The sequence below is a fragment of the Mesitornis unicolor genome, unplaced genomic scaffold (genome assembly GCF_000695765.1).
Source record: "Mesitornis unicolor isolate BGI_N332 unplaced genomic scaffold, ASM69576v1 Scaffold52706, whole genome shotgun sequence".
NCBI classification, from domain to species: domain Eukaryota; kingdom Metazoa; phylum Chordata; class Aves; order Mesitornithiformes; family Mesitornithidae; genus Mesitornis; species Mesitornis unicolor.
The window spans coordinates 2215-17451 of NW_010192669.1; the positions used below are offsets into that span (position 1 = coordinate 2215).

General features: G+C 35.5%; 1 protein-coding gene across 1 annotated transcript; it reads right to left on the reverse strand.

The window, feature by feature from the left end:
• Window positions 1-704: 704 nt before the first annotated feature.
• RNPC3 (RNA-binding region (RNP1, RRM) containing 3) lies at window positions 705-14082 on the reverse strand (the record flags this gene model as incomplete). Its single annotated transcript, XM_010187171.1, has 14 exons — window positions 705-822; window positions 3700-3772; window positions 4711-4843; window positions 5366-5424; window positions 5504-5598; window positions 5766-5927; window positions 6785-6921; window positions 7779-7904; window positions 8857-9005; window positions 10317-10385; window positions 10884-10995; window positions 11728-11805; window positions 12837-12955; window positions 14041-14082. Coding segments are annotated over 13 exons (1341 nt in total), but the record flags the coding sequence as incomplete, so codon positions are not given.
• Window positions 14083-15237: the final 1155 nt, after the last annotated feature.

Consider the following 15237-nt stretch of genomic DNA (forward strand, 5'->3'; position numbering starts at 1 on the left):
GAAAAAATCTGACTTAATATAGACTGTATTAATTTTATGTTACAGTAAGTTAAACAATGTGAGATCTACAAGAAAAATATAAATCACTGTCAACAACACTACCTCAGTGCAGAGAGCATCTAAAAACAAAGCAAAACAAAAAAACAACAAACCAACAAAGAGGTAGCAGTGATTAACAGCTGATTAATAGTTCAATTCCAAATATTCATTGCACGATATTGTTAGATTTTCTTCTCTACTCACAAAAGAAAAAGTAAGAAGTGTACAAACTTAAGTCAACTACAAATAGTTTCTCATATACCAGGCCAAAAGTAATAATCTAATTATCTAAAATACTGGCCAACCCTTTAATATTATTAAGAATTGCTCTGCAACATATTTTAACCAACATATTATTATTATTATATTTATTTAAAGGAAAATCAGGTAACATCCTCCATGTGAGCTCAGCACAGCTCCACGCACACCAGTGGCATCCTTCTAGCTCATACAACCTAAGGAATGGGACTACAAATTAGCAAGTGACGTGACCTCTGAGGAAGAAGGCGGAGGCCACCTTTTAAGACTAGGATCCTATTGTGTTCATTCACGCAACACAGACAATTCATTATTTTTTTTTTAACCCTGGAAAAGTGCCCTTTGCTTTTAAAATTACCAGATTAGCTCCACCTCTAAAACATGTAAACTCCTCCCCACACCTACACTATACAAAAACGTAGATGTAGTTGAATGCTGTGGGAAACGTTGCACAAAAAAAGGATACAACAAGAAAGGATACACTCTGCATGACAGTATTACTGCAGTATTTACGCAGGAATGTTTCTAAAGAAGAACAGCAGAATGTGGTTTAATTTTACTTGATTCTCAGTATTGCATACACATAGCTTTATGCTACCTATGAAAAGCAAATATGCCTCCTTGATAACATACAGTTTTGACCCCGGATGAGATTTAATGAGGGCTGATGAGTCCACCAACACTACAACTCCGTATGCAAAAGTAAAAACATTTTTTGATAACTTAAACTATTAGGACAACACCAAATTTTTCTGTCTCATTAATTCTCCTTCAAGTATTTGCCATTTCATAAACTCAGTTTTTCCATCAGTCCAAAACCCAATCATGTTTCCCCATAATGCAAGCTTTCAAGTCACTTCTTCTCTATGAAGAAGCTGGAGAACTCTCAACATCAGTTTCATCTACATACCCTTTCTCCCAAAAAGCTGTATTTCAGCTACAGAAAAAATAGTCACCCCAAATACTAACTGAAATTTTTGCCAGTCCTTCACGAAAAAGACATTTCAGCAAGCAAGGAGGTGCATAGTATTTCAATAAACCATATATATTATTTTCTCTAAAAAGAATAAAACCTTTGTAGAGAAAATACTAAGAAATAATAAAAGTATTTGAAGTTACATTCATTAATTTAACACAGCTTATTCCTGTATAAAAATAATCACAAGTTTAACTTAAAAAAAAACAACCCAAGAACACTGAGACACAGGATAAAGATCAAATTTTAAGTCCCTCAAATACTTGTAGGAACTTACTGATGTGCATACTTGTTTCAAATAAGATTCTGACACTGTTTTTCCTTACAGACTCAGATTTCTATAACGGAATTTTGCATCATAACTCAGCATCCATCCGAATATTCCCAGCAGGAACAGAAAAATATAGTCATGCAGAAATAGGGTTCAGTTTCATCAGTAGTTTAGAAGTGAAATAAATATTTTTAATTAAACCTCAAAGATCCCTAGAAACCTGTACTCGTTTATGGCACATTCTGTGATCGCTACATATAAATGGCCAAGATAAGGAAGAAGTTCTGCCCATGGTGCATTAAACCAGCGACACCAAGGCAACACATGTAAGACTTTCTGGTACAGAAATAAGTCTTGCTTAAGTACATGTTTGCTCACTCTAAAAAACAGCTTCTGGGTTGACCATCAACATGATTACTAACCAAATAAGCACCTCATTATCTTCTTTATGTAATTCAAGTATTATTTAGCATGTTAATGAAGTCAGAATTAGATTTAATGTACAAAATCAGTCAGAAAGACATGGAATTTCTAAAAGAACAAAAGTGTTCAGACTTCATTTATAAGGCTTTCCAATAGCCAAAATATCTCAAGTTTTTATTCTGCATTCAAAGTAACCTTAGTAATTTCCTTCTTATTAGAGACTGGATAAAATAATATAAATACAGTTTTTTCTAACAAGAAAGGAGTAAGAAACAAGACTGAAACATTCACATAAACCCTTGTTCCTAATACAATACTTTAGCCAAGGCTCATTTGTCTCTTTTCAATGACCAATACAGAAGAATGCCTGTAAAAAAGAGTGATCTTTAATTTGATAAAATGAATACAGGTTTTGCAAACAACAGATCAATAACTCAAAATAGGAACTGGTAAGACCAAATAACTTCTCAGACATAAGGGGAAAAAAGCTCAAATACAATCTGATGAAAAAATCCTGAGACAAGTGACAGTACAAGAAACCTAGAGTTGAAGTAACTGTTATAAACAGAAATACTACCCTCACAGTAACCATACATCAGGGTATACAACCGATTTTTAAAAATCAAAACCAGTTGTTCCCATCCTGTATTTCAGACTTCCAAAATAACAATGATCAAAACATCCAGATTAAAAAGACATCACAGATTAAGTAGAATGTTTCAGAAGCATTCAGCCTAAACTTTTGAGTTCATTTGGTCTTAAGTGGAGGCATATCCAGAGTGATGCCCAACCGTAATCTGCAATTAAGTTAAATGCCCTTTAAATTTGAGCTAGTTGATCTATCAGAGGGTGCAGATTGAAAAGCAAGTGCTTCTAATTCTTGCACCAGTTACTTCACATGTGAATTTGAGACAGTTCACTACTCAAATGTTCTTAGGCCATGAAATCCCTCATGGTTAAATTAGAGCTGATTTTGCTTGAGTTACTCTCATATAAAGCAAATACTTAGAGTAAGCAGTAGTGAAGTAAAGCTGTGATAGAAAATAAAGTTAAATAGTGATTACTTTCTGCTAAAAGTTACTTTCCCATCAATTTTAGACACAATGCCAAAAATCAGGACCTATGCATTCCACAATAAAGGAAGCCTTCATCTACGCACTATTAAGCAGCACTTTCTGACACAATACCTTTTCCTAAGTCAGACAAGTTTAAAGGATGCTGCAACAACACTAAGATCCCAAAGTTAGCAAAGCCAAAGCTCCTTTACAGAGCTAGCAAAAGTGAGTTTATTGCTGCAAACACTTCTTCAGGATCACTTTACACTGGCAGGGACAGAAGGGAAGGTGAAAAGAATTGCCTCTTTTTTAAGTCAAAATCCCAGAACATTACTAAAAGTCCAATTCCACTGAATTATTCTCCTCAGCTTTTCAGAATAAATATCAGAGAAACTGACAACTACCCTGAGATATCAGAGTTAGGGAAAAGGCAGTCTTCGAGTTTCTAAAACAGAGGAAGAAGCAACATTTTAAACTTACACCAACTATATACTTTGCGTTCTGGTTTTGTGATATAAGTGCACATTTAAGAAAACTGTACAGAACACCATCACTATTCCTAAAGAAGCCATTAAAAATATAAATTAAAAAAAACAAAACAAAACCAAAAAAACTCCAACACAAACGATTAAAAAATCCCAGCCTATTTCTTTATTTTTTAGGCAGAGGATCCATACCTTGTGCAGTGTTCTACTTTTTTCTTTTCCCTTCATTGGCATCCTGTTTTGGTCTAGCTGAACGAGCAAATTGCTGAGATTCTGTTAAGGACTACAAGTGTCAACAATAAACAGAAGCCAGTCAAGAAGAAAAAATAATTCTTATTTCAGCAAAAGACAGTTTAAAAAGTGGCCTTTATCTGTGAATCAATTCTACTACTACTACTAATTAAATATAACAGTAGTGTCTGCTAGTCAAAGATTAGGACCTCACTGATCTGCAGTACAAAAAAATTTTAAGAGAGCTGGTCCAAGAGTTTCTAATACTAAGGAAATACAGATGACTAACTAGGAACGGGTTAGGTGCAAAGAGAGTAACTACAGCAGGATAAATGCTTGAAATTTACAATCCTCCATCCCAACATGTTAATTCCATAACTTTGATGCCGCTGTAGGTATTTGGGAAGAAGGAAGCTAAAAGGAACAGAGGTTAGGGTGAACAAGAGTACGAAGAAAGGGAAACAAACATTCACGTGAAAAACAAGACAGGATTTATAGGCAAAAAATAGGGCAAAGCAATCAGAAAGTGTAGAAATCCCAACATGTTACACAGGCCCAAAGAGTAAATGACAGTTCCAGCTGGAGAAGCAATATAAATAGAGACAACTGACCCTAAACATTTCTTTCTGTTCTTGATTCTGTAAACACAGGCTTAACTAAGTCAAAAAGCCTACTCAGTTTAAATACAATGGTCATGTAAGCTAAATTTTCTTTTATATTGCGTTTGCAGGAGCCAAGACCAAAGAAGACAATTTTACTGTCTTAAAGCACATTTACTTTCTTATTTCAGAAGAGGCACCTCTATATATTTTTCAGTTATCATAAAATTAACAATAGTATACTGTTATGCTGCCTGGTTTTCTTAAGGTATTTTTTCTTTCCATAGATTCCTAATAACTAGAACACTACGACAGCAAAGCTGTAGTCTTTGACTACAAAGAATATTATGTACATGTCTGAAGAAAAAGATACAACCACCATGGGTTTTTCAAATAAGACATATCCATTTGCTTCTTTTAAAGCTTTAGCAGCTGCTTTTTCATTAGGAAGTCCAATGAAAGCCTGTCCCTTCATACGGCCTTCTTTCATCAAACGTATGTCAAACCTAGAGGCAAAATTGAGAACTGAGAATTACTCTTGTTTAACCACACTTTCGTATTTAACACTACAAATACAATTCTCATGCTTCAAGTTAGAGAAACAGCAGAAATGGAAGCAGAGCCTACAAGCAGGAACTTTGTCACTGAGACCATTTTGCCTGGGGGAACCATTTAGGAAAAAGTGGCATTAGACCGCAGGATGACAAACTGTAGTTAATGTGATATATGCAAATTGATTAGATACACACAATCAGCTACACTGTTCATTCTGTGTCACTCAGCCAATAAACACTAAATTTGGTAACAGAAATACAAGGGCAAAAATAGTAGGGTCTTCAGATGCTGTTCAAAAAAGAATCCTATTTCTGTACTGAAATGAAAATTTTCAGATGAAACACCTTTTTTCCTTATGCAGAAGCATAGGAGAAAAAGAAAGTAAAAAGATGACTAGTTTTTATATTAAATAATAATTTTCACCCGTATTAACATAAAAGGCTTCATTTTACCCAGCTACCAAATTAACTTACATATTTCGTTCCACTTCTGACTGGAAGTCAACATATCTTCCAAAAATGAACTTGAGATCCTGAAATCAGAGGGCAGGTATAAGAGGAAGGCTGATAAAAAGCCCTTTTGATAAATACTTAATTTTCTTGTTTACCTACCTTTTCTTGAACTTGTTTAGCTAAATTCTTCACATATATCCTACAATTTGGTTCACCTGGCTCATAGTTTTTGAAAACAGAAAATTTTTCCATTTCTTGAAGACAAAAAAACCAGACAAAGTTTTAGCTCATTTACTTTGTATTTTTGTTTAGTATAAAATAACTAAATTTAATAGCTGATCAATTAATAAGGAAAATAATTATTTATTTTATGCAACAAATCAAAGTGCTATTATTAGATAATTTATTCTCACAGCTATACCTTCTCTAGAAAGTCTGTTTTTTTCTAGATCCCTTCTAGAAATAAATTCTGATGGTATTTCATCATCTTCCTCTTCAGTTTCCATTTTATCATTTGAGCTAGGAGCTGGGAAAATCCTTCCAAAGCCTGTATTATTGATTTCTTCTGTGGCTGCATGAAGGTCTGAAATTTGAACATATTATATAAGTGGTTTGTATGTTTATTCACAAAAGGATCAACAGCAAACAAAAACTACACTCCTTTCAGTAACATTTTAATATAGTAGACTTTGTAAAGCAATTTGAATGCATCATTAAAGAAATGTGTCTTAATCCCTGGTTTTTCAAACACACCTGCTCTATATGGTCCTATAACATCAACTGTACTACAAATAAAAGCCATGGCACGTGCCAGTTAAGATAAAACTGGCCTTGCTGTTCAAGTCTGTATCCATTTCAATAGTTTATCTAATTTTCACTCAAAGAAACTGTATATTGCTGTAAATTATTGATAAACACAGACTGACCGTAACCCTCTAAGAAACCATCACACCTCACTGCTATTACTGCCCAACATTTTTATAGCAGCTTATCAGTGCACCACAGAGAAGGAGTTGACAATCACTTGAATGCTGCTCTCTAAGAGCTGGAAAATGAAAATTTGGAATTAGCCCGATATATTCAATTACACTGTGGAATACTGAGAATGCATTTGTAACATTTGCTAAAAACACCTTAACATTTAAAAGAGAGTGCAATTCATCATACACCCACAGATCACATAAGAGAGAAAGAGACCTTTAAAATCCTCTAGATCCTTTACTGTACAAAAGCAGAGTTCTGTGCTTTAACACGGGAAAAACAGTGAATGAAGATCAGATACAAGTTAGTGCTCTTAAACAAACCCTAACATATACTATTTATGAAAGCTCCAATACAAAAGAAGAAAAGAATTCCCTGCTAGCTAGTATTTCAGCAGCCTTCTGCACACTGAAACCACATGAATTTAATATTACATATGTTTGAAGTGAAAGCTCTCACCATTTTTTTCTTCTTTTTCCGAGTTTATCTGAAGAACAGCTGGGATGTCAGTAGTAATATGGAACTCAATTTTTTTATGACCTACATGCTGTGGCTGCTCAAAGACATCTGAAGGTGACAGTGTAGGGTGTAAATTACTGTTAAAAAACCAACATGTTAAAGATTCAGAAAATTATGAACACATAGTCAAATACAAGATTTCTTCCAGATAAGATTTCACGCTGCTGTTTAAAACAAGTACATGAGTTATCCGTTTCATAAATTTCACCCAATACAGCTCAAGTTGATAAAAACACTGCAAACACAGTAGGTATGGCTGCCAGTGAGAGCAAAACCAAGAATAAGATACCACATTACAGTATACACAGACACTTATGGAAAAACTTCATCAGTAACTTAAACACAAAAAATAACTGGCCTTGCTGCTGCCCTCAGATAATGTAAAAAATGTACCAAATTAAAAAAACAAGCTGCACATCACTTGGAGGAGGAAGGCGATCAATAAAAATGCATTCACAACATGGAAATATTACACTGGTGTCTACTGTGCCACAGTACTGCAGTTTCAAAAAATGAAGTTATTTTAAACCAAATCAGTTTTCATTCTTCAAGTATTATCCTTTTTTAAAAAAAAATTAGTTTTATTTTAACAAGTACACCAAACAATAAATCCAGATTGCTTCTGTCAGGGGTGTGATATGAAACTGTTTTTATTTTTTTGATGAAGTGAATTTTTATTAGTTTGATAGCAAGAGAAACACAGAGCTTGAACCGGGCACACTTTACAGATTGATGCCATTGAGCAGATTAGTTCAAATTACACAAAAATGTGGACCTTTAGGGCAATAAAACCAAGCATGCAGATAAGGAAAGACCAACTCCACTACCAAATTTACACATCTGTGAAGAATGCTTGTTGTGAAGCAGCAACACAACACAAACATGATACAGAAAACATCACGTAGGAAAACTAAATACAGGAAATAATACAAACCTGTGGGGAGTACACACAGGAACATTCAATAAGTCTTTAATTCTTTGCTTTTTTCTAACACCACGCCTCTTTGTGTTTATTGGTCTTTTAGGCTGAAGGGTTGCTAATTCCATCAACTTGGTCATTCTAATTTAAACAAAATTGTAAAATGAACAAAAGTGGTTTACAGTTTATTTGAAAATATTTTGAAAACCCATCCCTCTTCCTTAAAGCCCTTGAAACACAACTTTTCAGAATATGGTTATAAATCTAGCTACTTTAAGACCAAAACTACATTAATACTATAACACACAACAAATCAATAAACACAAAGCACTTAAGTGACGGATCAAAAGTGTAATGAGTTCAATGATGCCCCTTCCTTCCCCAGGCATGCACATGATTAGGACACTGATGCTGTAGAAATGCTAAGAAGCCCCAGCTGAACCTTTTTTTACTGTTTCTATTCAATAGCAATGCCTTTTTCCAAATGCATGTACTTTTTTTAATATGGCATGGGCACTTTCTTATTTGCTATTCAGTTTAAATAGCAAACAAAGAAAAAGGCTTCTTCATTTATATTAAGGATTAAAACCAAACAACAAACAGCTATGAAGTAACTCAGTCCAAAACCTGCAAGAGAATTCTCAGCATGCACAAATTTCCATTACTATTACTTGCAGCAATACACACTGATGTACAAAGAACATTTGGAAGTCATTGTGCACATATGATTCAGGTTGAGTAGTTTACTCAGCAGAGACACAGAAAAATGAAAAATGCAGAAAACAAACTAATTATTGCTTCCTTATACCTGCACTCCCTCTCCGTTCTGAGTTTTTGTTCTGCTGGGTTTTCGGACATGGGAACAAATGATAATTTGCATACCATTTGGCCACTTTCCTTCTTTTACTGTGATTCAAAACACCACTGTCCTCCTGTTTTTAACTCACACTGGAGCTTCATTAAGCATCTTGAAATATTATCTACGTACTGAGAACGTTAACAGATTCTACCAGTTGCTGAACTAGAAGCTAGAGAAGTAAAACTACCACTTTAGAAGAACCCAAAAGCTCCCAAATGACTGTAAAATGCATACCTCTCCTTTTCCTCCTCATTATCACTTTCATATTCTGATTCATCTCCACTAGATAGTTGCTCTTCTTCCTCTTCAGGCAAAGGAGGCTCTTCAGGAGGCAGAGGTGGGATTGGGGGAGGTGGTACAGGCACTGGTATATACTCTTCGTACTAATTATGGGGGAAAAGTTAAAAAAGTAACTAAACATTTTAATAAAAAAAATACTAAGTGTTTTGTTTGCATAGTAAAAATAGTCAAAACAATAAATTAGAAGATTACAAGAAGAATTTTTTTTAAGTATGTTTATAGGGATCTAGATGCTATTTTGCTAACCACACTACTAATTAAAAACTTTCCACAAGAAAAAAAATTGCATTGCTTTCTGAAGCGTAACAGTGAATGCTTTCATTCTTTTAATTGCAGGACTTAAAAAAAACCACCAACCCAAAACCAGCAACCATGGCCTTGGATTTTTACTCTGCACTCAGCTTTAAGGACTCTCCTGAGAAGAATATGGTCAAAACATATGGGAGGAGGCTAAGCTCCCAAGCCATCTCAATTTCTACACTGAACCTTCCATCACCTACTAAAGTTACATTTCTATTTCTGTAAGGAGTGAAGATTTCATGAAAGAAATCAAGTTTTTTCCATTGAGACTGCAAAAACCACATACAAGGAATTCTCTATGTACAAAATCATCTCCAGCCCCACTTTCATAAGGCACTGATGTCTTCTGGCATTAAAAATATTCTGTGCCCTTTAGAAATGGTTCTGGTAATTTTGAGGACTAGCTTCTTGCTTTACTACTCTTTTTTTGCATGACCATTAAATTCACAGTGCTTAACCTGGCCCAATATCAGGCAACTAATTATTCCCAGAAAATCAGTGTGAACTCATTTGATATATTAATTTCATAGCTTTCTTTACCAGCTAACTTGCCTGTTATTAGAAGCAGGTGTTCCGTTAGGGCTAACACAAAGAGTAGTGGAGCACAACTTCACTATAACCAAATGCTGTAGCTATCACTATAACACAAGTCCCCACTTGCTCTATCTTCCACTGGCAGTCAGTTAAACTACTCTATCACAGCAACAGAGAACTAAGACCACAGAGCTGCTATTTCTATTTCCCCTTCATAAATGGCTTCTCCTAAGCCTCTGCCAGTTTCCTTCAACCCTGCCTCTTTCAAAAAAGACCCTGGAGACAGAGCAAGTTAAATCCAAAAGCACTGTGTAGTCTCATTAACAATCTGAACCTAATCAAACTCCAAAGAAACACATGGATCACAGAACTTGACACATCTTTGTAACTAACATCTGACTAACATGTACATCTTACCCAGCGAAATGCAGCAGTATTAGCTATCCTCTAGAGATTTCTCCAACTTTCAGAAGTCTGAATTTAGATCTTTTACCATGTTGCTAACATTATAAATTATGAATCCACTTTATGGTAATTAAAATATATATTAAAAACATTACCATAGGAGGACGAGTAGTAATTGGTCCAAAAGGTGGAGGAAGGTTCATTTTATTCATAAGATGAAGTACCTGAAATGACGATAAAAGAGTAAGATAAGTAAGATTTCCTTTAAATAAACAAATGAAAATAGCTCCTTGCTAGGTATCATAGCTGGTAACTTCTGGCAGATATAAATCAGCATAGTTTTCACAAAGACACAACTACATCCATTATTAGAACATTGTGAAAGCCTGCACTTGAGATCCAACACTAACGGTAAATATGAGCAACACCCTAAAAAGGCTAATCAAAGAAAAGTAAAGCATCTTCTCAGAATGAAATTCCAAGTACTCAAGTAACATCTAATTAGGAAGATCATATCCAGTTAAGTCTTCAGTGTCAGTGAATTAAGTTACTTCTGCTCAAAAAATACATAGTAAAAAAATTAACATTGGTTCACAATATCATGGAAAAACTAACTAAATATTTACTATGATAAAATTATTTTAGTCTATAATTAAGAGAGGAAAAAGGAGATGGTTTTATTTTTATAATTTTTTTTGCCCCCTCCTTTTTTTTTTACTTACCTGGACATAAAATTTGGGCACACTTGCCAAGGCATTTGCTATATTTGCTAGAATTGTACTTGAAGGTGGTGGATACAAATATTTGAGGCAAGAATTGATGGGAAAGGTGAGGCTGGGAAAAAAAAAGATGAAAAACAAGACATCTTAGCACCATTGCCATGTAATGACTGATAACATTTAATGATTACTAGAAGTTGATTCATTATATCTTTCATTATCACTGAAATATTATTATTATTTCCCCTAGAACAGCTTTGGGCCACTTACATTATGTCTTTTACATCAGGAAGCAGACCCCTAATGCATGACAGACTCACCGGACTTGGGCACAACTAAAGTACCAACACACACAGTCTAAAGCACACAGAAACAATTAACGTGTCCAAAACCAGCAGCACAGCACAGCATGCTGTACAAACATCATAAACTCAGTGTTCAAACTGCTGGCTATAATAGTCCAAAATGAAATTTATTCTCCATGTATGCAAAAAGGCAAATGTGGGGAAAAAAGAACAAGTATCCTCTGGAAAAACAAAAGTCAACAGTATTCTGCTGTTAACACTGGGACAACCCATCAAGTCCTCAAACTCTTCCTGAGAAAGCTATGTTTGGTGCTCAAAGGCCATTATCCAATCCACAACTTCATGGCTCAAAGCACCAGTCTACTCACCTGTGTGGGTTCTAAACCTGAAGAACTAAAATTTCGTCTTTATGACAAAGCCTACAGCTATGCATGCAGAATAGTAGCATACCATGAAACAAAACTTATTCAACAGTGCAAAACATGTATTTCAAAATAAACTGTAACAGAATAAAATAATTAAGGCAAGAAAACCTCACTAACCCATGGTTGGGTGCAATTCCATTCTCTATTTTAACACAGCTTGGTTCTTTCTTCTCTTCTTTCACTGGTTCTTCTGAACTGAAAATTAATTCAGCTTTAATTAAAATAGAGTATTATGTAAGAGCCTTACATAATATATGAAATGTATTTAATCTCATCTAATAAAAATATAAGAAATAGATTACTATAGTATTTTAAATGTATTTTATCAATGGCATTACTACAGCCATTATTAGTCCTTAAAAATTAATACATGTGGATAATTATAGTAGCCAGACTTCTAAAATAAATATTTATGCAGATTTAAGTAAGTCGCCCTATATTCAAACACTTCTGACTTAAATCTACTCATAGAAAAAGAACTTAAATTATTTCACGTTACTCTCTGTTCAGAGACTGTATAAAATCAAAGGTATTAAATTACTGATTTGTTCATATTCAGAGTGTGAAATAAATAACTTAAAACCTCTATAATTTATTTTAATTAAGCACTATCACATAGCTTCTATCACTTAGCTACATATTAGACAGATAAACCTAATTATTTGAAGAGAGACTTAGACAGTATTGTTTGTTCTGTTCATGCCACAAGCTAGATACATGCAAATCAGCTTGAGCTTAGAAGCCAGTGGCTGTAACAGTATAGTCTTATACAGTTACGGCAGTAACAGTCAGTTCCGCCTGACTCTTGATTAGAATAGGAAGAAACATCAGGAAAGCATTGCATGCACTGTTTTTACAGCAAAAGAAAATTACAATTCTGACCAAAAAAAAAAAAAAGTAAAAAAGTCTTTTTTTAAACACAGGGAACCTGTGCAACACAGAGGTCAGCTTACACAGACTGGAGTCTTGCTCTGTAAATGAGAACAAACAGGACCATCTGCTGATTAAAGTTATTAATAACTACAGGAATAAGGATGGGAATTATTTCATGATACTGAATGAATAAATATTAATGGGACGAAAGCAGTCTTTAGATCTGAACCTGCCTGTTAACACTTCTAAATGGTTACAGTTTATCCTGTGACTTACAGTACTAGGAAAGTATCATGAACATAGAATTCCCTTTCCTCACCACAAGCACAGAAACTAAATTATTATGCACATACCTTTTACACTTCTCTGAGACAGAAGGCTGGCTAAGTACCTGCACACTATCTTGCTCCTTTGCAAATTCAACAACTAAGGTGTGACCTAAAAGTTTCAGCTGATGCAGTCTTGACAAAGCCTTCAGATAATTATAATGGAGAAAAGAAAGAAAGGGAAGAGGGGGAAAAAAAAATAATTATTTCAAAGTAGAACTGGTTTTTCTTTGGTTGGTTAACCAGCCATAGGGTGCAGTCCCAACTGTTTTAAGCTAAGTCAGTGCCACTGCAGACACAGCTAGTTCTGCACCATTCCTGCCTTCACAGTCCTGCTTTTAGCAGCCACTTTCCTGGAAAGGGAAAAGACAAGGATGCACACCTAGAACCACTGCAGAGACTTAGGTCATTAACCATGATATTTATTACATAGCCTGGTAAATCTCTGTGATTTCAAGTAACCAACCTCTTGCTCATGAATTACACACGTGCTGAAGTCCACTAGTAATATATGAAAATGTTGAAGTCAAGCTTCCTGGCAGTGACACAAGGAAGCCCCAGCATTTTGCAAGTCCAGATCCTGATACACTGTTAATAACTGACAGAAAGCAACCTAAATTCACCATTGTTCACCTCACATAGTCTTTGTAACTTTTCTGAGTAGCACTATACAGCATGGCCTAAAATAATAAAAGCAGCACCAAAAAAACCCCACAGGGCATAAAAGGGAAACTCAGGACACAGGCTTTTTACCAGACTCATAATTAAAAAGCATTACTAGTATTACCTTTTTGGCATCCATGTCCCCCATTAATATGATAGCTTTCTTTTTCTTATCGAATTTGGGCATTCAGGACAGTCTTGAATTATGCACACCACTATGTCTGAGTTTCATGGGAAATACACAATTATGCAGGAGATTATGTACATTATGTTTGGTTTATAGTTTATACAAAAATGCACACGCACCTTAGACAAGGCCCTGATCAGTTTCAATTCATGTAAGATTGCCATGCTCTAAATGACAAGTTGGGTCAGACAACTTCCACAAGCCTCTTCCAACCCACCTTTCTTGTGACTCCACAGAAGTGTTTTAGAACCGTAACATTACATTGTTCTGCATTTTTATCCTGACACCAAGTACCAGATGATGTGCAAAAAATTTTAGAGCACAACTGGCCATTCAGAAAAGTGCTTTGCTAAAACATTCGATAACAAACTCAATACAAACCTTCACAGCTGCATTTTCACTGGGAAAGGTAGCAAAAGCAGTGTGTTTCTAGAAAGCAAACAAACAAAAAACTGTCATTCAAATTCAAAATCAAAATCAAATCAAAAAGGTAAGAAACTGCACATAAGACATATACCCACAAGTAACGCATAAGTTTAATTCTACATATTTGAAAGCTTCCAGAGAGCAGTCATCCCATGTGAGGCAAAGATAAGACTAGAGAATGTTTTCCTTAAGAACTGAGGACAAGCACCTCTCACAGTCAAAAATTAAGATAGAAACACAGCAGTCTGAGGAATACAGGAAAAGAGTATTCTTTTTTCTCGTGAGCAAATGCCATTCTAAACTGCAAGAAAGTATGCACTGATAAAGAAGTTTAATCCTCTCTTCAAAAAAGGAAATTTATTTCAGCTCCTCTCAGCAGAGCATTTTCATCAAAGCGACTCCCTAAAAGGAATACTTTTCTCGCTACAAAAGTTATTGCTGTGCTCTGAAAGTCTGGATGGTTTCTAACTAACATTTCCCCTTACTTTTTAAGTTTAAAAAACCCTTAAGCTTTCCAAATTAGATCAAATCCTCACAGAATACACAGTTCATCTTAAATTTGTTTTAACAAACTTTATTACTTCATCTATCACACGATTCGTTATTAAAAACTCAAAACGTTAATACTATTATAAGAGCAGCGATCAGGAAAATCATAGTAAAGAAGTCCATTCTTTTTAAGATCCTATAAGAGAAATCGTGACCCTGACACAAGATGCAGATATCATTTTTCTGCAGCTCTGCAGGAATACAAGGCTCTTTCCAAACAGCATTCGCAGATACTTCTATGTTTCTGTAATTTGAAATTAAGATTTCAAGAGACAGATATGTGAAACTGCATCCCTACATCTACTAACAGACCCTTCTGCACCGCTTTTCCACACCCTTATTCCCAACCACAAGCGCGGCCAAAGCTACGGCAAAGAGCACAGGACTTGCAGCCGGCAGGGAGCTACGACCCCCGTGTCAGACGCGGGCGGGAGAGCTCCCCCGGCGCGCAGGACCACCGCTCCGGCGAGGGGAGAACGAAGAGCCCTGACTCGGCAAACACACTCTCGCCCTCCCTGCGGCCCGCTCCGCGCCTCTGAGACGACGCAAATGGGGCCCCAGGGCGGCGGGAGGTCTCTCCTCCCGCGTCCGCCCCCGTCGCCC